Source organism: Lipotes vexillifer, unplaced genomic scaffold (assembly GCF_000442215.2).
Source record: "Lipotes vexillifer unplaced genomic scaffold, Lipotes_vexillifer_v1.1 scaffold1272, whole genome shotgun sequence".
NCBI classification, from domain to species: Eukaryota; Metazoa; Chordata; class Mammalia; order Artiodactyla; family Lipotidae; genus Lipotes; species Lipotes vexillifer.
In genome coordinates, this window is record NW_006779909.1 from 2,202,080 (window position 1) to 2,226,247 (window position 24,168).

At 40.7% G+C, this 24,168-nt stretch overlaps 1 protein-coding gene across 2 annotated transcripts in view; it reads right to left on the minus strand.

The window, feature by feature from the left end:
* ATP8A1 (ATPase phospholipid transporting 8A1) overlaps window positions 1-24,168 on the minus strand; it is a 236,036-nt gene that overhangs the window by 196,444 nt on the left and 15,424 nt on the right. Inside the window, exons 1-2 of one of the 2 annotated variants that reach the window (XM_007453048.1) lie at window positions 2,797-2,908; window positions 955-1,054 (exon numbers count right to left, since the gene is read on the minus strand). Coding sequence is in view for 1 of the 2 variants with exons in the window: in XM_007453049.1 (XP_007453111.1) it covers window positions 955-1,054; window positions 2,797-2,911 (215 nt within the window). In the remaining variant the exon portion in view is untranslated. Of the gene's footprint in view, window positions 1-954; window positions 1,055-2,796; window positions 2,912-24,168 lie in introns of those variants that run through there. The other variant, XM_007453049.1, reaches the window with a different exon arrangement.

Consider the following 24,168-nt stretch of genomic DNA (forward strand, 5'->3'; position numbering starts at 1 on the left):
GAACTAGAAGGTTTATAATAGATTTAAAAACAACAAAGGCTTGGAGCTTCTTAAAATATGCTTCATTGATTTTACCATCTTGGTAGACTAACACTACATGAGGTAATTTGCTTGTATCTAGTATGTAGCTGGGAGAGAGGGTTAATTAGCTTCACAGCAAGCAGTTGTGTGTAGGACTAACACCTACAAAGGGGGATTGGTTAACTAAATTACAGCATGTCCATATACTAAAATTTCACACAACCATTAAGGATGTTATTTTAGAAACACAATGAATTACACGGGAAAATATCCACACATTATTATATGGATAAAGCAGATGATAAGACATATATACTCTAAGATCCTCTTTTTGCAAAGTAAGTCAATTAACAATGCTTGGGATGAGGAAAAAAAAAAAAAAAGACCAGAAGGATAAATACCCAAATTTTAAGACAGTAATTGCCTCTTGGTGGTGGTAGAATAAAAAGAGTTATAAATTTTTTTCTTTGCTGTGTTTTCTTATTCTTTTTGCATGAACACAGAGTACTTTTTAATAAAATGAAACTTTTTTTCCTAATTACAAATAACCCAAATATAAAATGAAAAAAATTTTAAATGGTAACTTACATTCTAAGGTTCAGAAATGACAATGTTACTGTTACTAAAATAACTTACTAGTTTAAGAAAAAGTCCCATCCCCCTTTACCACCCAAAATGAACAGTCCCCGCCACATTAAATTTACAGAATGTTTAAAATAAGTTGATAAAAATGAATTAAAAAATGAATCAAAAGGCTTGATAAGGTAGCAGCAGTATTCTAACTCGGCTTGCAGCAGGAGCTGGAAACGCCCACCAAACCAGCTTATCTCTGTGCTTAGATAAGCTTCAGAAGATTGGTCATGGGCTTAAGAAAAACATTTATTAATATCTGAACACATGATTTTGAGCTAACGTTTTACAACATGACTTTACCTGAAGCAGTGCAATAAAGAGAAAAAATGAATTAGCGGCTCTTCTGAACTGAGAGTAGAGAAATCTTGGAAGGAATGTGATTACGTTATATTTTGCAGTGCTAGAAAACAAAAATGAAAAGCAGCATAAAAGTCAATTACTCCACAATTAGCACCCATGCTTACAAAATTCTATTATCGCCATATAAAAAATTAAATGATGAACAAATGCTCTCTGTTTTAAATCGGGAGAATACTGCAAATGGTCATTAACCTCAAAGAAAAGGAGTGAAAGGAACTGTCTAAATAGTAAGAGTTTAATTTTCTGCACAATATCTTTTGTTATCTTTGGCCAATCATCCTGTTATCATTACTAGCAACAGCTTACAAAGAAGAGCACCTTTAATTAAGATAATGTATAATATGTTAATAGAAAATAAAATCTTGCAAAAAGAAAAATCAGCAATTTGAGCAAGACCAGAAACATCAAATAAAGGGACTTCCCTGGATAACGTCAGAGAAATGGGGAGTTTTGGGGGGTTCTGTCTGAATTTTCTTCATGTCTCCTTTAGAAACTTGGCTAGGACTCCACACCAAACATCAGATATGTCCACAATCAGGAAGATATCACCATTTAAGTCTCAGAAATATCCAACCTTCCTCTTGTTAATTAAATAGAAAGGAGATTAAAGGGACACATGCCACACTCCTTAAGCTCAGAAAAGTTACTGTATAATTTGAAGGTGTAAATATTAATTTTAAACGGTCATTTCACAAATCTAGGAGTTTTGTCACCAGAAAACTACTGGTCTGACGTGTGGCGGGAAGGGGGCTGGTGTTCACTTGGTTCCGGAGGCCACTTAGTGAATAGTGCTTATAACAGCAATAGTTTTACGTTATTGTTGGAATGAAAATAGAACAGTGAAGTAATTCTCACACCTTCCATTCCTCGACACCATATGAAATTTTGCAAGTATCGAAAGCCAATATTTAAAGACTATTTAACAAAAAGGAGTTCTAAGTGAAGAACTGCAAAGACTTCTCTTAAAAGGTGAAAACTTGTTCATCAAAAACAACAGTTCAGGGCTTCCCTGGTGGCACAGTGGTTGGGAGTCCGCCTGCTGATGCAGGGGGCGCGGGTTCGTGCCCCGGTCCGGGAGGATCCCGCGTGCCGCAGAGCGGCTGGGCCCGTGAGCCGTGGCCGCTGGGCCTGCGCGTCCGGAGCCTGTGCTCCGCAGCGGGAGAGGCCGCAGCGGTGAGAGGCCCGCGTACCGAAAAAAACCAAAACAAAAAATAACAACAGTTCATGGGCCTATTAACAGGTTTAAGGCAAAGGCACATACCCATGAACAGTTTTCATTATTCAGATACTGTAACTAGAACTGGTAGCATACATATGGCTGCTTAGCCCTTCTCCTTCCTGCTTCTAGATTCTGTTGTTTGTTTGTTTGCGGTACGCGGGCCTCTCACTGCCGTGGCCTCTCCCGTTGCGGAGCACAGGCTCTGGACGCGCAGGCTCAGCAGCCATGGCTCACGGGCCCAGCCGCTCCTCGGCATGTGGGATCTTCCCGGACCGGGGCACGAACCCATGTGCCCTGCATCGGCAGGCAGACTCTCAACCAGTGCGCCACCAGGGAAGCCCTCGGGAAGCCCTCGGGAAGCCCTCTAGATTCTTATTAACATCTCCTTCTTGGCTAGAAGATGGAGAAACAGCTGATACACACTGCCTCCAGTAAGCTCTTAAATATTAAACTGATTTAACTGAAAGCTCCTTGCAAGCATTTTCATTTTGGTCTGCCAGGGGAGATGTCCTCCCAAGTTCTGCTGTAATAGCTAGTCCCAAGCATTCTTTGGTAGTTCTTACCTGACATGGTTATTGCAGAATTTTGTCAGCTGGGGCTGGTTGATGAATATAGTCCTTACTTCCTCCTGGTCAGCCAGTGAAGTCTTCTCTGAAACATCATCAGTCTTCTCATAACCTTAAAGAGAGAGAGTCTTATTTGATAAGAAATGTTTCATTTTATTATCGAGACCAAAAACACATTTCATAACTATCCTAGAGCCTAAAATCTGTTAAAAGCTATCTACTTCCCTGTTATTGGTGTTGCTTCTATTCTAATAAAAGGAAAAATCCCCACATTTAACGTTTCTACTAAATTTGAAAGGCAGCACTTAACAGTCATGTAAAAGCTGACCCATTTCAAAAAGAGTAACATCAATTTTTAATTTGTACCCATCTTTTCCCCAGAAATGTTCAACTTATTTCCTTTCATTACATAAAAATATGTCCAAAAGTAACACAAAATTCTAAAATGGTTTACACTTTTAGATAAGACTTACAAGACAGAGGTAATGACAATACATTCTGAAATTGTAAGCATACACATTTAATGCTTTTCTGGTTTTGTACTTTCTTTGTGAATAAAAACAGAGAAAAAGATAAACATTAAGGTTTAAATAGGCAACCACCACAATGATCTAACTCACTAAGATCATCTTAATCTTTCCAGTAATTAGAATTTATGTTTATGAATGATCTTAAGTTTCTTAAGATCAAGTCACCTCACCATCACTGAAACAACGTAAATAGATACGGGCAATTTCTGCTGGGTAACACCTTGCTGCAATGTTGACAACACTTTTAAAAATACATACAGCTTCTAGAAGAACAGAAAAAATTTTAAACTGCTTATTTTACTTTCCAGTGAGAATTAAATGAGACTGAATTAAATCAGTCCCTTACCCCTTTCCTCGAGTCACCAACAGTACTTTATCCCAAATACCCACTTTTCTTCTCTTTTCTGCCTAGTCAGTGCCAACTCCTCCCAAAAGACCTGCCAACAGCGATCTCTTCTGAAGTATTCTCTGGTGCTAAAGTCAGTGCACCTTCACTATGTTCCCACAGGCCTCTGTACCTCCCCTGTCCCTTGAGTCTGTCTCCTACCAGAATGGAACTCCCTGGGGCCATAGCTGGGGTGCTACTTATCTTCCAATACCAGTACTAACAAACAGCAGGTACTCAATAAATGTTTGCCAAATAAATAAAAACTAAATGACAAAGGACTTGTTATGTGCCCATTTCTTTGAGAGCAAGCAAATGATTCTCCACCCACTGATAAAGAAACTGATGACAGCCATGTGCTGGTAACAAACTGTACAATAAATGCTTGCCTGTGGGGTTCCGTTACCCTATGAAACCAGAAAATCATAGGAGCTTCCTACAAAGGTGGGGAACATGAGCATAGGGACCTGGAAGGTGAGAAACAGTGTAACTGTGTGCAGGGCAGTGCAAACAGGACAACACTGCTGAAGAATACACAAAAGGCAAGGTAAAGACAGGTGAGATACAGGGCTGACGAAGCACACAGGCCAGGTTTAAAAGGACCTCTCATGCTTGTGAAGAAGTCTGGATCACATCCTCTCGTCGGTAGTGAGCCAATGAAAGCTTGCCAAGGAGAGAGGCACAGAGTGAGAGCCACATTTTATACTCATCACTTTGGAGGTCACATGGATCCAAACTAGGTACTGTCACACTCATTTTGCAGTCTTAGACACATTAGCAGCTTTGCCCATGGTCACATGGTTAATAATTATGTCACTACACCATGCTTTAGACGCAACACAAACTTTCCTCCCTAGTGTATACAATCAAAATTCCATACAGGGATTGCTAAAGACTGAATGTTTATGTCTCCTCCAAAATCCATGTGTTGAAATCCTAACCCTGGTAGTGATGGTATTAGGAGGAGAAATTTTTTCGAGGTGATTAGGTCATGATGGTGGAATCCTCATAAGAGGGATTAGTGCCCCTTTTAAAAGAGGTCCCAGAGAGTTCCCCCTCCCATCCCCCCCACCATGTGAGGACACAGCAAGAAGATGGTCCTCTATGAACCAGAAGGCAGGCCCTCACCAGACACCTAATCTGCCAGGGCCTTGATCTTGGACTTCCCAGGCTCCAGAATTGTGAGAAGTAAATTTATTATTCATAAGCCAGCCAGTCTATAGTATTTTATTAAAGCAGCCTGAACAGACTAAATCATGGATTATTAAACAGAGGCACAGCAATATTAAAATTCTTAGAAATCTTTTATTAGATTTTCCTTGATGACAGCACAAAGACCGTAGTGTACTGTTTACAGTACCTTAACTGGACAAAGTGCCTCAAGAAAACCAGCTCTCCACTCTGCTTTGAACTGATATCCTCAAGCTGTACTTACTTTACGTTAACTGGATGTGCTCAGCTGAGGTGTTAGGTGTCACTCCTTACCTGACATATCCATTTATTCTGGGGTTTCAAATGCTGCCAGGTAAACCTGGACATCACCTCTCCCCATCACGTATGAATCTGTATTCGAGAATTTCCTGGGGCAAAGGACCCTCCTAGGAAAAAGGGATTGGAATCGCCTCTTTCCTTAAATTTTGGTCTCAAACTTCTGGGTTAGAGGTGAACACATCCCCTATAACCGATCAATATGCACCAGACAACTCTGTTTTTATGCTTCTTTTTTTTTCTTTTAAAAGTGTTCTCTGCAGGAGATTGGTTCAAGGTGGCAGAGTAGAAGGACGTGCTCTCGCTCCCCCTTGCAAGAGCACCAGAATCACAACTAACTGCTGAACAATCACTGACAGGAAGATGCTGGAACTCACCAAAAAGATACCCCACATCCAAAGACAAAGGAGAAGCCACAATGAGATGGCAGGAGGGGCACAATCACAATAAAATCAAATGCCATAACTGCTGGGTGGGTGACTCACAAACTAGAGAACACTTATACCACAGAAGTCCACCCACTGGAGTGAAGGTTCTGAGCCCCACGTCAGGCTTCCCAACCTGGGGGTCCTGCAACGGGAGGAGGAATTCCTAGAGAATCTGACTTTGAAGGCTAGCGGGATTTGATTGCAGGACTTCGACAGGACTGGGGGAAACAGAGGCTCCACTCTGGAGGGCACATACAAAGTAGTGTGAGCACGGGGATCCAGGGTAAGGAGCAGTGACCCCATAGGAGACTGATCCAGACCTACCTGCTAGTGTTGGAGGGTCTCCTGCAGACGTGGAGGGTGGCTGTGTCTCACCTTGGGACAACAACACTGGCAGCAGAAGTTCTGGGAAGTACTCCTTGGCGTGAGCCCTCCGAGAGTCCGCCATGAGCCCCACCAAAGAGCCCGGGTAGGCTACAGTGTTGGGTTGCCTCAGGCCAAATAACCAACAGGGAGGGAACCCAGCCCCACCCATCAGCAGACAAGCGGATTAAAGTTCTCCTGAACTCTGCCGACCAGAGCAACAGCCAGCTCTACCCACCACCACTCCCTCCCATCAGGAAACTTGCACAAGCCTCTTAGACAGCCTAATCCACCAGAGGGCAGACAGCAGAAGCAAGGAGAATTATACTCCTGCAGTCTGTGGAACAAAAACCACATTCACCGAAAGACAGACAAAATGAAAAGGCAGAGGGCTATGTACCAGATGAAGGAACAAGATAAAACCCCAGAAAAACAACTAAATGAAGCGGAGATAGGCAACCTTCCAGAAAAGGATATCAGAATAACGATAGTGAGGATTATCCAGGACCTCAGAAAAAGAATGGAGGCAAAGATTGAGAAGATGCAAGAAATGTTTAACAAAGACCTAGAAAAATTAAAGAACAAGCAGAGATGAACAATACAATAGCTGAAATGAAAAATACACTACAAGGAATCAATAGCAGAGTAACTGAGGCAGAAGAACGGATAAGTGACCTGGAAGACAGAATGGTAGAGTTCACTGCTGTGGAACAGAATAAAGAAAAAGAATGAAAAGAAATGAAGACAGCCTAAGAGACCTCTGGGACAACATTAAACGCAACAACATTCGCATTATAGGGGTCCCAGAAGGAGAAGAGAGAGAGAAAGGACCAGAGAAAATACTTCAAGAGATTATGCTCGAAAACTTCCCTAACATGGGAAAGGAAATAGCCACCCAAGTCCAGGAAGCGCAGAGAGTCCCATATAGGATAAACCCAAGGAGAAACGTGCCGAGACACATAGTAATCAAATTGGCAAAAAATAAAGACAAGGAAAAATTATTGAAAGCAACAAGGGAAAAAAGACAACATACAATGCAACTCCCATAAGGTTAACAGCTGATTTCTCAGCAGAAACTCTACAAGCCAGAAAGGAGTGGCATGACATATTTAAAGTGATGAAAGGGAAGAACCTACAACCAAGATTACTCTACCTGGCAAGGATCTCATTCAGATTCGATGGAGAAATGAAAAGGTTTACAGACAAGCAAAAGCTAAGAGAATTCAGCACCACCAAACCAGCTCTACAACAAATGCTAAAGGAACTTCTCTAAATGGGAAACACAAGAGCAGTAAAGGACCTACAAAAACAAACCTAAAACAATCAAGAAAATGGTAATAGGAACATACATATCGATAATTACCTTAGACATGAATGGACTAAATGCTCTAACCAAAAGACAGGCTCGCTGAATGGATAAAAACAAGATGCATATATATGCTGTCTACAAGAGACCCACTTCAGACCTAGGGACACATACAGACTGAGAGTGAGGGGATGGAAAAAGATATTCCATGCAAATGGAAATCAAAAGAAAGCTGGAGTAGCAATACTCATATCAGATAAAATAGACTTTAAAATAAAGAAGGTTACAAGAGACAAGGAAGGACACTACATAATGATCAAGGGATCAATCCAAGAAGAAGATATAACAATTATCAGTATATATGCACCCAACACAGGAGCACCTCAATACATAAGGCAACTGCTAACAGCTATAAAAGAGGAAATTGACAGGAACACAGTAACAGTGGGGGACTTTAACACCTCACTTACACCAATGGACAGATCATCCAAAACAAAAATAAATAAGGAAACAGAAGCTTTAAATGAAACAATAGGCCAGATAGATTTAATTGATATTTATAGGACATTCCATCTAAAAACAGCAGATTACACTTTCTTCTCAAGTGTGCATGGAACATTCTCCAGGATTGATCACATCTTGGGTCACAAATCAAGCCTCAGTAAATTTAAATCATATCAAGCATCTTTTCTGACCACAACACTATGAGATTAGAAATCAGTTACAAAGAAAAAAACGGAAAAACACAAACACGTGGAGGCTAAAGAATACGTTACTAAATAACCAAGAGATCACTGAAGAAATCAAAGAGGAAATCAGAAAATACCTAGAGACAAATGATAATGGAAACACAATGATCCAAAACCTATGGGATAGAGCAAAAGCAGTTCTAAGGAGGAAGTTTATAGCAATACAATCCTACCTCAAGAAACAACATCTCAAATAAACAACCTAATCTTAGAACTAGAGAAAGAAGAGCAAACAAAACCCAGTTAGTAGAAGGAAAGAAATCATAAGGATCAGAGCAGAAATAAGTGAAATAGAAACAAAGAAAACAATAGCAAAGATCAATAAAACTAAAAGCTGGTTCTTTGAGAAGATGAACAAAATTGATAAACCATTAACCAGACTCACCAGGAAAAAGAGAGGACTCAGATCATTAAAATTAGAAATGAAAAAGGGGAAGTTAAAACAGACACCACAGCAATACAAAGCATCCTAAGAAACTACTACAAGCAACTCTATGGCAATAAAATGGACAACCAGGAAGAAATGGACAAATTCTTAGAAAGGTATAAACTTCCAAGACTGAACCAGGAAGAAATAGAAAATATGGACCAATCACAAATAATGAAATTGAAACTGGGATTAAAAATCTTCCAACAAACAGAAGTCCAGTACCAGATGGCTTCACAGGTGAATTCTATCAAACATTTAGAGAAGAGCTAAAACTCATCCTTCTCAAATTCTACCAAAAACTGCAGAGGAAGGAACACTCCCAAACTCATTCTATGAGGCCAACATCACCCTGATACCAAAACCAGACAAAGATACTACAAAAAAAGAAAATTACAGACAAATATCACTCATGAATATAGATGCAAAAATCCTCAAAAAAACACTAGCAAACAGAATCCAACAACACATTAAAAGGATCATAACACCATGATCGAGTGGGATTTATACCAGGGATGCAAGGATTCTTCAATATATGCAAGTCAATCAATGTGATTCACCATATTAAAAAACTGAAGAAGAAAAACCATATGATCATCTCAACAGATGCAGAAAAAGCTTTCGACAAAATTCAACACCCATTTATGATAAAAACTCTCCAGAAAGTGGGCATAGAGGGAACATACCTCAACATAATGAAGGTCATATATGACAAACCCACAGGAAACATCATTCTCAATGGTGAAAAACTGAAAGCAACCTCAACATAATGAAGGTCATATATGACAAACCCACAGGAAACATCATTCTCAATGGTGAAAAACTGAAAGCATTTCCTCTAAGATCAGGAACAAGACAGGGATGCCCACTGTCACCACTATTATTCAACATAGTTTTGGAAGTCCTAGCCACGGCAATCAGAGAACAAAACGAAATAAAAGGAATACAAATTGGAAAAGAAGAAGTAAAACTGCCACTGTTTGCAGATGATGTGATACTACACCTAGAGAATCCTAAAGATGCCACCAGAAAAGTACTAGAGCTAATCCATGAATTTGGTAAAGTTGCAGGATACAAAATTAATGCAGAGAAATCTCTTTCATTCCTATATACTAATGATGAAAAATCTGAAAGTGAAATTAAGGAAACACTCCCATTTACCATTGCTACAAAAAGAATAAAATACCTAGGAATAAACCTACCTAGGGAGACAAAAGACCTGTATGCAGAAAACTATAAGACACTGATGAAAGAAATTAAAGATGATACAAATAGATGGATATATGTACCATGTTCTTGGATTGGAAGAATCAAGATTGTGAAAATGACTCTACTACCCAAGGCAATCTACAAATTCAATGTAATCCCTAACAAATTACCAATGGTATTTTGTACAGATCTACAACAAAAAATCTTGAAATTTGTATGGAGATACAAAAGACCCCGAATAGCCAACGCAGTCTTGAGGGAAAAAAACAGAGCTGGAGGAATCAGGCTCCCTGACTTCAGACTATACTACAGAGCTACGGTAATCAAGACAATATGGTACTGGCACAAAAACAGAGATATATATAATTGGAACAGGATAGAAAGCCCGGAAATAAACCCACGCACCTATGGTCAACTAACCTATGACAAAGGAGGCAAGGATATACAATGGAGAAAAGACAGTCTATTCAGTAAGTGGTGCTGGGAGAACTGGACAGCTACATGTAAAAGAATGAAATTAGAACACTCCCTAACACCATACACAAAAATAAACTCAAAATGGATTAGAGACCTAAATATAAGACTGGACACTATAAAACTTTTAGAGGAAAACATAGGAAGAACACACTTTAACATAAATCACAGCAAGATCTTTTTTGACCCACCTCCTAGAGTAATGGAAATGAAAACAAAAATAAGCAAATGGGACCTAATGAAACTTAAAAGCTTTTACAAAGCAAAGAAAACTACAAACAAGATGAAAAGACAACCCTCAGGATAGGAGAAAATATTTGCAAATGAATCAACGGACAAAGGATTAATCTCCAAAATATATAAACAGCTCATGCAGCTCAATATTAAAAAAACAAACAACCCAATTCAAAAATGGGCAGAAGACTTAAACAGACATTTCTCCAAAGAAGACATACAGATGGCCAAGAAGCACATGAAATCTGCTCAACATCACTAATTATTAGAGAAATGCAAATCAAAACTACAATGATGTATCACCTCACACCAGTTAGAATGGACATCATCAGAAAATCTACAAACTATAAATGCTGGAGAGGGTGTGGAGAAAAGGGAACCCTCTTGCACTCTTTGTGGGAATGTAAATTGATAAAGCCACTATGAAGAACAGTATGGAGGTTCCTTAAAAAACTAACAATAGAATTACCACCTGATCCAGCAATCCCACTACTGGGCATATACCCAGAGAAAACCAGAATTCAAGAAGACACATGCACCCCAACGTTCACTGAAGCACTATTTACAATAGCCAGGTCATGGAAGCAACCCAAATGCCCATCGACAGACGAATGGATAAAGAAGATGTGGTACATATATACAATGGAATATTACTCAGCCATAAAAAGGAATGAAATTGGGTCATTTGTATAGACGTGGATGTATCCAGAGACTGTCACAGAGAGTGAAGTAAGTCAGAAAGAGAAAAACAAATATTGTATATTAACACATCTATGTGGAACCTAGAAAAATGGTACAGCTGAACTGGTTTGCAGTGCAGAAATTGAGACACAGATGTAGAGAACAAATGTATGGACACCAAGGGGGGAAAGTGGCAGGGGGCAGGGGGGTGGTGTGATGAATTGGGAGATTGGGATTGACATATATACACCAATATGTATAAAATGGATAACTAATAAGAACCTGCTGTATAAAAAAATAAAATAAAATTCAAAAATAAATAAATAAATAAAATTCCCCCCCCAAAAATGTTCTCTGCAAACTGCCCCCTTCGACAGTTATGATGACCAGATGAAGACCTCCGTGTTCACACCTGGGCAATGCCTTCAGTGAGAGATTGATGTACAGTGGTGGCGAAGGTAACTGCAGGAAGGATCCCCCCCACCGACTCTGCCCCAAAGCGGGTAAAACTTAGATGGTGCCCTTGCTATTCCTTCCCATACGTGGTCTGCCCTTTGTTTTAAGGAAGGAGGCTGTGTCCCTCGGGATTTGTTTAGTAATTTAGAGGGCTTGGTTACGTAAGTCATTAAAATTCACTAGTAGCTTTTAATTCACTTGTCCTGCCTTCTAAGGTCTACTGAGAACCAAGCCAGCTCGTGTGTCATCCCCTCACGGAACGCAGTGGAGGACAGTGAGGCCATGTATCCATTAACAGTTCTCACGGAGCATTCCCCGAAGGTCAGGTGAGCCTTCTTTGTCCTTAAGTCATGTGAAAGGTGAAGAGTGCCAACAGAAAGAAACAGATCTTAATCAGGCCCTTGACCATCTCTCGCAGCTTTTCTTAGCACAAGAGTTGCACAAAGAAGGCACAGGATACTCCCACATTTAATGGAAATGGACTTCAAGGGGTCTGGGTGACTGCCTCTGGGATCCCCTCAGTGACCCATCCTCCCTGGGTTAGTACAGAGATGGTCCAGAGTGAACTCTGATGCCCATCTTGGAACACGTTCAAACCCCTTATCAAGTATAGTCAAACGGACAGCATCTGGCAAACAGCAAAGCCAAGAATAAAACGTGACTTTAAGTAGTTACTCTCATTAGGCTTCAGTTTCCCAGTCTATAAAATTTTATAGAAATTTTATATGGAATAGTTGCTATTAAATGGAAGAATTTATGTAAAGTACTTAACAAAATGACTAATATTTGTTAGGTACATAACAATCTATTATACCTAAATAGTTAATAGAAGTAAATAATGATAAATTAGTATGTGGAAGCTTACAGAAATGGGAGGCTGGCACGCTGCCTCCAAAGTAATGTCCAGAGTGGTCATTCCTTACTCTGTAATTGTTAATTCGTCTGCTTCCCCTGTTACTCTGAGAGTTATCTGAATAGTACACCTCTGGCTCATAGTAAGCACTCAGTGTCTAATGAATTAACAAATGAGCAAAAACATATTTAACAATATATCAAGAACAGATCCTTCTCTTAGAAGTAAACACAGGTTATTCAAGCCTGTAAAACTGATGCATAAATCCAAAATGACAATTAGTAAGTTTATTACTAGAGAAATAATTGCCACAGGAACTAGAGTAACTGAGGTCCAATAATTAATTGAATTCTCCTCTGGTGGCCTATGTAGAAAGTCCAGAGACCAAGTGATGGTGTCTGGTGAGCACTGAGGTAACCCACTGGTAGTTAGATGATATGAGTCTAACGGCATCGGGCCAGCACAGCCTGATGCACCCAATTCCACCACAGGGGTTGAGGCACTGTCAGACCAAAAAATCCAGTCTGTTGGAATACCCTGGCAATGGGGCCATGATACCAGAACTGTCCACCAACACTTCTCTTCCCCTCCACAGAGCTGAGAACAGTGCTGCCAATGTTTACCTCCCGGACTCACCCTTTTCCAGAACATTTCCATCTCGAAATTCAAACTGACATTTTATCTGCCAGTGGGATTACAATCAAAACCTGCAGGCCTAGGAACAAATTTGCCCCTCATGCAGGTGGCTCTGCTCCTATCATGTGTTGACCTTACACAGAAGTGAAAAGGTAAACTCATTTTCCCCCTTTACAAGTTCTTGGGGGCATCTCAACATTGCCCCCAAGTACAGACACACAAGCTCATGATGATCATGCTACCAGATACACAGTCCTTCCCCACGTTTTGGATTCTCCAGGAGAATCACTCAGGCATTCACCCCAGTGTCCTCAGTGCTCAGTCAGGTATTTGACATCCGCTAAAGAATCATTACTCTTCTGACACTAACAGTTCTACAGAGGAAATCTCTGTAGCCACCTTCACACACCCATTCCTTTAAGGATTAGAAATGAGCAAGGGCTCAACAGTGCCTTCTGAAATACCTTAGCTTCTTTTGATATTATACTCTCCAAGTTCTATAATGTCTTTTTAAAAATAAATTTATTTATTTTATTTATTTATTTTTGGCTGCGTTGGGTCTTTGTTGCTGTGCACGGGCTTTCTCTAGTTGTGGTGAGTGGGGGCTACTGTTTGTTGTGGTGAGCGGGCTTCTCACTGCGGTGGCTTCTCGTTGCGGAGCACGGGCTTCAGTAGTTGTAGCATGTGGACTTCAGTAGTTGTGGCTTGCAGGCTCTAGAGCGCAGGCTTAGTAGTTGTGGCGCATGGGCTTAGTTGCTCCGCGGCATGTGGGATCTTCCCGGACCAGGAATCGAACCTATGTCCCCTGCACTGGCAGGCGGACTCTCAACCACTGCACCACCAGGGAAGTCCCTATAAGGTCTTTTTTTTTTTTTTAGTTTTACCTGTTTATTTTTACCATTTAAAAAAATTTTTATTTTATATTGGAGCATAGTTGATTAAGAATGTTGTGTTAGTTTCAGCTGTACAGCAAAATGATTCAGTTATACATATATATGTATCTATTCTTTTGCAAATTCTTTTCCCATTTAAGACCAGCCAGAATCAAACCAGTCTCCCAAAATACTCTGGACTAGCTTTTATTGAAATAAATAAGGAAAAGGCCAAATAGTATAGACAATGATTCTGTAATTCAGAGTTCCAGGTATACTGAAAATTCTGTATTTTGTGTTTGTAATATCCCACTTGATTATTATTTCCCCCAGCAGAAAAGCAGTTGTTTTCTGAATTGTGGTTTATTTTAATTAATGACGAAATTACTTAGTATTTCCTAAGCACACACCAACCTGGGGATTTTACCAGACCAAATTCTGCATTCTTGGTTATAAAATGACCAAATGCTACTTCTAGACTTCTGAAGGATCAGTAATTTCAGTACAGGGAAATAAAGAGTCACACATCGCTTTTAGCTACTCATTGTACTACAAGATATTACTCTGTATTACTAAATAAGGATACAGAAGCACCATCCTCCTGCTGTCGATTTCAACTTCCAACAATAATTTTCACTATCGAGAAAGCATAAGATGCTGATGGGACAGCACCTCAATCATGGCCCTGAAGTGAACACTTGGTTCATCCTCCCCTAACAGCATCTGATTATTAAACCCACTTAGTGGTTGTGAGGCAAGCTCTGCTTCTTCCACTAATTACTTATGTGATCCTGTGCACATAATCCCTGGGAGTTGTTCCCTTCCCTTGTAAAATGGGAAAGGTAGGCGAATACGTAATCTGAAATCTCTTTCAGCTTTAAAATCCTGTGAAATTAGTATCCACTGGGCACCTGGAAGAAAACAGTCAATACCTTATTTGTTCAGAAGAACAGGGAAATTAAAAAAAAATTTCCTTACTTGAGCCAGATGTTTCAGAGTAACAGCTGCTTTACATAATCAGCAGCCAGAACACAGGCACAAAGTCAAATGGTGCTTTGTGCTCATGGCTGAATCTCCATATTTGAAAAGATAAGTAGTGACTATAATCTGTTGCCAGCAACCACCTGGCACCCACCCACTGACCAGTGTCTACTGGGTTACCGAGTATGTTGACACCTAGTTTTCCTTTCTTCCTCTGTCCAGATTCACAGTCACATGCTTTAAATGCACACAGTATAATGCTGTGAATGCTAGAGAAGAAAAATGCTCAATAGTTAAGGTGAAAGGCTTTGCGCCCTCTCCTACAATTATAGCAGAAGCATCATCTCTGAAATTTTCCATTTCTTGTCATAATTTATCACGACCCAATCAGTAAGACCTGTTGTTCATTAGCTCATTCATTTGCTCATTCATTCATTCATTCAACATATTTAAGTGCCTACTATGTGCCAGGCATTTGTTTTTTAAAGCTGCAGAAACAGCTTAAATTAAGATAAGGTTTCCTTCTCTCAGGAACTTATTTTCCAGAAGAAACCAAGATAATTACAGATCATGGTGAGTATGATGACGTAAAACAGGTGACTGATAAAATGACTGGCAGAATTCTCTGTGCCTCAGTTTCAGCATCTATATAATGGAGTTGATAACAATACCTACCTCAAAGGGGGGTTGTGAAGGACCTGGTAGTTAATACATGTAGAGAGCAATGCCTGGCATTCAGTAAGAGCTCAGTAAACGTTAGCTGTTCTCGTTGTTGCTGTTATCATTACTGCTATTGCAGCTTTCTATTGAGTGGTAAGAGAGGTACTGAGAGGCTGAGCTGAGCCCTCAATGAGAAAAGATAAAGGACAGTGTAAACACAACCGGGGAACAGCAGGAGCAAAGCCAAGGTGGCAGGAATGAGCTTGGCATTTCCAGGAACATGAAGACCCGTGACAGTGAACAGGGGGCGCCATCAAACAAGAAGGGGCACGGCCAGATTGGGAGAAACAAAAAGAAACCTGAATTTATATCCTTCAGGTGGTAGGAATCCGTGGAAAAGTTTTAGGCAGGAAGATCTTTTTGAGGCTACTGTGACAATTCAGGTAAAAGACAACGGGGCCTGGGTGAGAGAGTGGTGAGAGAGATGAAGTAGATGATACAGGATATTTTTTTGGAGGTGGAGCTGGTCTGACCCTCATAGCCTCTCCATGTCTCTCATCATTTCATCCTGTATGATGCCACATATACCCACTGTCTGATGGTACTCCAACCAAAGCCCAAGACTTGAAAGAAATCTAGGACTTTAAATATAACAAATGATTAATGACTTCACAGAATTCTCTTTACAACCAAACAACCCTAGCCTTAGATATCACACAGCTTTTTCTCATTATAACATGGTAATCAATAATATTGAAAACACAGGGTCTAATCAAGGAAGGCACTACAGAATCGTGACTGGTGGTACAGACCATGGAGTGAGAGAGAGTTTAGGTCCCTTAGTTGTGAGGTATGGTTATCTTAGACAGATTACTTAACTCTGGCTGCTTACCTTCTTTCACAGGATTGTGTGCAGACTAAATGAGATAGTGCATGTGTAAAAAGCACTCAGGACACCGCCTGGCTCTTCAAGCACACACAAACATTCTAGCTACTATTTTTATTGCTGAAATCAAAAAGGTAGACTGTGGGGAGAAGGAACATGTTTCGTAGTCAGATCTGTGTTCAAATTCAGATTATGACACTTCTACATAACACTGGGCAAATTATTTTATGTCTGAGCCTCAGCTTCCTCACGTAAAATAGGGTTCACAGGAGGATTAAATGATTATGTTAGCAATGTAGCACAATACTATCACTCAAACGGTTCCTGTCACCGTATCCTCTATCCAGAGATTATATAAAGTTAATCTTTCCTTCAAAACACTTGAGGTGGGTAAAACAAAAGTCTTAGGGACATACTGAGGTAGGTACTAACATTTAAAAATTTTTTTGCATAATATTTAAAGTTGTGACCGGTGAATAATTCTAGACAGTAAAATAAATTTTACCCTACAATTTTATAAATTAATATTTAGCAAGTACATGTTTTCCTAAAATTGTCATCTGCATGGGGTTATGTAACAGAAGCAGGGGTGGGTAGGTAGGAGGAAGAAGAGAACAAGACAAAATCATTCTGTTGCATGGTAATATGGTTTTGAACCATTATGCTTTTGCAGACTCGACTTTATCACGATTATAAGTAACGCTGTAATTGGAATCATAATACTACATTATATCCTAAACATATTCAGGAGAATCCAACTATATATCCTTTTACTCAACGGCTTCTAATATTAGACACTAAAGAGACCATATTAATTGCTCGCATTTCTTGAGCTACAATGAAGTCTTTAGACAACAGTCTAATAAAAGAGTATTAACTGGAAAACTAGCCAGAGACTTCAGGGGCACAACTGCAGAACTTAGGTGTGATTAAAGTTAGCTGCTAGTTGGTAGGAAATTATGAGCATTACCCATGATCTTTTCCAAGGTTTAATAGGTTTTAATTTTGTTCCCTGCGAAAAATAATAATAAATTAAAAGTCCTCAACTTACATATATATTTTTTTGGTTCAAGTTTCTGGAGCAAAACAATCTTTGGCTGAATAATTTAGACATTTGTATTTTATTTATTTTGCTTTTAGTGGTTACCATATATATTGTTTATTTAATTAGAGATAAAGAAGCAGTTACTAGAGCTGCAAAAGAGATTTGAAATCCCATGTTCTGCATTGCGGAGCAGAACGGTCATTTCAAACGTTCAATTGTGAGCCTGACAGCAGCTGTTCAGACAGAGGGAACAAAAGGAAGGAACCACCACTCTGGAAACAACGAACTCGGTCCTTTAAAGGTTAAGACTTACATACTACAGTTTCAAATATGGCACTGAAGAAATAAACACCTTTAAAAGCACGGAAATTAAACAGAAGCTATTCAGCAATGCATCTCAAATTTCTAGACCATGACTGCAATAGCCAGAGGGGAAATGAAATTTTCAATTGCATCAATACACCTTCCCCTTACCGAATATTGATTCAGGCTCTACGCAGTGAACATCTGTTGTTCATTCCAGCTCAGCATCTGCCTCTCCTGAAAAGAGTCTTTGGTTTTCCTTGGAGAACTCCCCTCCCCCAACTGTAGGCAGTCTCGAGGGACTGGTCCATCAAAATACCATTCCCCCTTTTTTTTTTTTTTTTGCGGTACGTGGGCCCCTCACTGCTGCGACCTCTCCTGTTGCGGAGCACAGGCCCCGGACGCGCAGGCTCCGCCACACATGGGATCTTCCCGGACCGGGGCACGAACCCGTGTCCCCTGCATCGGCAGGCGGACTCTCAACCACTGCGCCACCAAGGAAGACCCCCCCCCATTCCCCTTTTTGACTTAAAGGTGGGCACATGAGCCATGCTAAGCTAATCACAGACAACTTACAGTCTAGACATATGAAAAGGCTAATAAGCATAGGTAAGACAGATTCTGTGGCATCCGAAAGTAACTGTCCATTAGTCCAGCTGCCTTGCATGCTCCTTGACCTTCCTGTAAAAGCTTTTCATTTGATTCTGGGAACTACTCTACCTACTTATAAAGATTATGCTCAGCTTCCATAGTGTGGAATTTAAGCAGAGGCATTTCAGTCCTCTGCTGAAAGCCAAGTCCTGTCCCACCGCGCATCTAATTAACGTAGGTCGGCATTGACACTGGACCCGGACCGGGCCTTTCTTCTTCTTCAAGGAGCCGAATCCTGTTCTCTGTCCCCCAGTCACTAGCTGGCTTTTCTGCTCTACATGGAACAATGACCTGGAACCACCTGGAATGCAATTACCCTGCCTCCCAAAAATATCATGAGGCTGCCTGGAACCCTCCCCAACAGGCCCTACTTGCTAAGATCTCCTTTGATGTTAACAGCTGCCTTATCCAAGCCCTGAGTCCAGCATGTTCTGGGATATCTAGGGGTTTCCATCCTAAGAAACTTGTACAACAGCCCAAAAGCTTCCCACATTCCCATCTTCCTCTCCTTTACTTTCTTGTTCATGCAACTGTGACGCTAGCTCATTACCCTCAAGCCCATTTAAGTTGTAACAAAAAATATCCACTTACCCCGATGATGTAAAACATGGTTACCTGCTTCAAAAAAAATTGTTCTTCATCTTACAAAAGTGTTCACTCCAACCCACCCCCAGGAATTCTTCTCAAAATGATGAAGATGAGGAAACTTGCTTCTCATGTGGAGAACTGCTGATGGTCAAAGGGCCAGTGAGTACCAGAGCTAGGATAATATTTGGAAATCAATAAAGTCCAACTCAGTTCTAAAGCTTTAACACTACTGGATGCATTTATTCATTCAACTGCTAAGCTTGGCCTGGCCTCTCCCTCTGACCCCATTTCTCCTCTACTGGCCCTATTCCACCTCAACACAGTTTTTCCAGCCACGACTTTCCCCTATTTCATGGCATTGTAGATGCTATTACATGTCTAAGCAGCCTCCCTGACCATTCATTCTTGAGGTGTCACCTACAAAAGTTTTGAATATACAGTGGTCTTTTGAACACTCCAATATTAATCTTTTGATCTATATACTTAGGTATACAGCAACTGACTTATGCACTGAGAACAGGACAGGCATAAGGGCACATGTGTGTATCTATCAGGTACTACTCTAATATGGAGAAGTAACATAAATAACACTTCAGGGAAGTCCCTTGAATGCAATAAATGTTTACTAAATTTTCTATTTTAATATAAGGTATCCAAAAATTCCTAGAACTTTATAATCTTGTCCCTATCCTGATACCCACTAATATATCTTCCTATCAGGACCTGTCATTACCATACATGGTAAGTGATATTTTTCTGTGTCTTTGTGGGAACCAATCTAAAAATAAACAAGTGTAAAAACATATCACCATTATTCCTTGTCTAAAAGAGGAAAAAAAATAATGGCTTAACACTTCTTGCACTCATGCTGAACTGCAACAAGCTCCAAAAGTAGCACTACAAATTCTAGGTGGTAGACAATGAAAAAAGTATTCCTGACATTCAGAGGAAAGTCTAGCCTTAAGCGGTATTACATGGAAACCTATGCATGCCTAGTGTTGGGCCTGACACACAGTAAGCACTCAATTTCTTCTGCTGCCAGCTTTGGATACTAACCTAGAAAAATAATCATCTCGGGCATGCTGAGTTACTGCAAATAATAAAGAAAACACTTAGGAATATGCCAAATCATGCTTAACAGGAAAAGGAAGAAGAACAATGAAAGATAAAAGGAATATAATGATATCCCCTTGGGGATATCCCATAGATTCTTTGGTCAGTCAGCAGAAGTAAGTGGTATGTTCCCAATATAGATAAAACACTGGCATAGAAACAGACTGCACTAGCAGCGAGGGGTTTCGACCACCAGACATCCATCAGGCATCTCCTAGAAGGCTCAATTAGCTAAAAGCATCATTTACTTGTCTTGGCAGCAAATTCATCGCTTGGGAAGGTACAGGAAACAAGATGAGGAATTGCTAACTATGGACTGGATTGTAATCAACGCAGAAGTGATAAAGCTAGTAGAAAACATAACTGTACCAAAGAGCTTTTGGCAGTCAAAGAGGGAAATACCAGGCTAAGCCAGACATGTGTTCTAGATTTCAAGAGGATGTATTTCAAGTTAGCATCAAGACCCAAAAGGGGCAGAAAGAAGTCCGGAAGTAACTGTCTGAAGTAACATGCTGACTAATTGTGAAAGGTCCTGTCTAGGGGGAAAAGGGAAGTGTGGTCAAAGAGACCATTGTTGCAGCACAAGAAGTCCTTGAACAAGGAAAAGCAGATAAAAAGATCATGGGAACAGTTGGAAATAGGCTTACATGTTTAACAGCCAATATCAGATGTACAGACATCTGAAAATGGAGGAAAGGTGTTTTAAAAAATGGAAGAGATTACAGAGGTGTTTTCTTCCTTCCATTTGGTATACAAGGAATTGATGGGATAGGTCTGCTGCCTGCTATAGATGGTATAATGTTAACGGACAATAAAAAGCAGAACTCCTCAACCCCTACTTCTCCGGCTTCACTTCATTCTCCATCAAGGATAATCATCCTAAAACTAGGAGGGTTGGAACAAATAGCTGGAGGAACTAAAGCAAAAGAGAAGGTAGGGAATTATTTTAAAAAGAAAAAAGACAAGGTAGCACCTAGATGTTCTAAATAGATTCATATCTTGTAGCGTGTGTGTGTATACACACATATATAGCATTTTAAAATCTATAGAACCATGAGAACTTGCAGAAAAATTAATTGAACTGTCACTAACCACAGAAGAACCATGGTGAATGAGAAAGGTCCCAATGTTCTAAAAAGGAAAGTAGATGGATCCTGTACATTATAAACTCTACTGTTCATGAAAAGGGCAGTCTAGAGACATGCTTTCAGAGTTCACATATTTATATAATAAGATCTACAGCTTCTAAAGGATTTAAGGTTAATTTCTGAAAATCATAAAAAAGTTAAAAGGAACATTTCCCTTTTGTATTGAGAATTCAGTTAACATTGAGTAGGGGTTTGTTGTTTTTAAAGTGGTGTTTCTCATACCCAAGAGAGTAAAAGGAATTTTTCCCCTATAAAAAAGGTCCTTTACATTAACCTAAACCTGAACAATAATGTTATTGGCCAAATCCTTAGCATTCTGAACTTCAGCAAGGTTAGACTCACCCTTTTCTTAAAAAACTGAGACACTGGATCCCATGATTACGTAACAATGTGGATTCACAACTGGTTGACAAACATCCACAAGGGGATGCATACTGGAGCTTTCCTTTGGTTCCCCCTTCCCACAAGCCCTTCTGAAGCAGTCTAGTCTGGGTCACCCCTGGCTCCTGCCCCTCCTCCCGTCCCCTGGCCTAGTTCCCTGGCCCTGGGAGTCATGATCAACAGGTGCACCTGACCAGCAGGGCCAACTGGACTTCTTTCTGAGAAAGTGGACTTGTGGTCCAGAGACACAAGCAGGCAGACTCGGCACGGAGCAGGGACCAGACTGAGCCTGGTGAGTTAGGCTGGAGGCAGGTCGCGGCAACCCCCAATGAAGCCACCTGTATGGTGAAGGTATGAAGAGAATGGAGTAGATATACAGAGAACAAACCAGGGTAATACCAGGCAGAGTGAGAGACCCCAAAGACTGAGTCTCATGAGGCTCTGTTTTATGATCCAAGGGATCCCTGGATAGTTAAAGTAGATGCATAACTTCCTGAGCGATCTGGAGCCATACTGCCTGGGTCCCAATGATAGAATAAGATAAGGACATACATGGCATGATTAATAAATGTGCAGATGACATAAACGAATCAATTCAGGAAGGTTTTGAGAGGTTCAATAAATTGAAGATCCTATACTAAGGCCTATAAAAATCAACTGTGCAAATATAATATGGGGACATTTGGCCCAGCAAGATGTGTAGAAAACAAATGGTTTTATCACCTTTATTGCTTTCTTTCTTTTTTTTTTGCAGTATGCAGGCCTCTCCTGTTGCGGAGCGCAGGCTCAGCGGCCATGGCTCACGGGCCCAGCCGCTCCGTGGCATGTGGGATCTTCCCGGACCAGGGCACGAACCTGTGTCCCCTGCATCGGCAGGCAGACTCCCAACCACTGCGCCACCAGGGAAGCCCCCACCTTTATTGCTTTCTTAGCAAGAAAGAACTTGCTAAGAATTAGATCCGTGTGAGAATGGAAAGGGCTGTTTTACAAGGGGGCGTGATTCCCGTCACAGAGCTCGATCAGGAGCTGGATAACCAGTTGGAGAGGGCTGTACTGGGGACTGCGTACACAGTTCCCTCCAAGTCTAGAGTTCCATGATGCCATCTTCCTAAAAAGATTTTTTTTTAAAGACAGTTATGAGGTCATCAGAGAACCATTAATATAGTGCCAAGGCACAAGCAGCTTTAGTCACTTTGTATATGGAAAAAAAAGAATTATTGAATTAGTGGATAAAAATGCTTGCAGGGTAGGTAACTCCACTAACTTCACTAACAACGAATTCATAGGAAGATATAACTGAATTATAGTTCTGAATAAGTCAGCTCTTGAAACATACTGGAAAAAAAATAATAAACAACTGTGCAGTTACCTGAATTATTACAACTTTTATTTTTAGAGCTATTGATGCATTTTATAACATAAAAACGACTGGTTCCAAGACTAGTCCTCCTTTTATCAAAAGAAGCAGAAGCATCCAAATAAAATCATTTTGCTGCTGTATTGTTCTCAGAATGAGTCAGTGGAGTTTGATGGGCCACCTGCTTATCTCTACTGTGATTCTGCGAGAGAGAAAAAAAAAATTCACCTTTTTAAAAATATTGTCTCAAGGGTCAAAAACACTCAGTGAAGAAACTAAAGCCTACCTGCTAGTTTGTGGTTTTGGAGAAGCCAGTGCAGCACACACAGCAACATGAGTCACTCACGAGCCAGCAAGAACAGCTTTTTACTCTATAGAACCAGACACTACCCAGGATCAGGAAAGAGGTGACACTTTCCTCTGCCTACTGATGACAAGCAGTGTCACAATCTGGCATGTGAAGTATCCAACAAGTCCAGGAACCCGGCTAGAAAAACAGGACACCCCTAAAGGAGCACTGGAGAACTCCACCACGCCCCAACATGACCCTGAGAGCAGGCATGGCTCTGGGATGGCTCGTGTGTCATAAGCACCATGGGGCAGTATTAAAGAACCCACCAAGACTGGTTAGGCAAGACAGGCTCAGAGAAACAGGAGTCACCGGCACAAAAGCAAGGAAGGCACAGCTATCTTCAGTTTGTCAGGATGTGGCTCAAAAAGGAGACTGAAGCCTCCACTCAGCAGATTATAAAAGGATGTGTGAATGACAGCGGGTGGGCTGCAAAGACTTCAAAGACCCAGCACGGCGCTGGTTGACATTAAAGCAATGACACCTACACATGCGTGCAACTGCCATCAGCCCTACCCAATTCACAGGTAGAACAAGAACGATGAGAGGACGGATTGCACGGCTGCTTCAAGAACCTTCTGACACCATAAATAAAAACCACCCAGTGCAGAAAGAGCCTCGTAATGCAGTGCTTGTGCCACCACATGCTACCACCACTAACCACAAACATGAAATCAGCCCCTTAGATCTGCTGGGGTATCTGTGGCCACTGCTGAGCAACGTGCAATGGGCCTGGACATGATAATAAGAAAACTCCAGAGATTTTAAGACCACGCCAGCATGTTAAAAGCTCAGCTTCCAAAATCTGAACAGCTT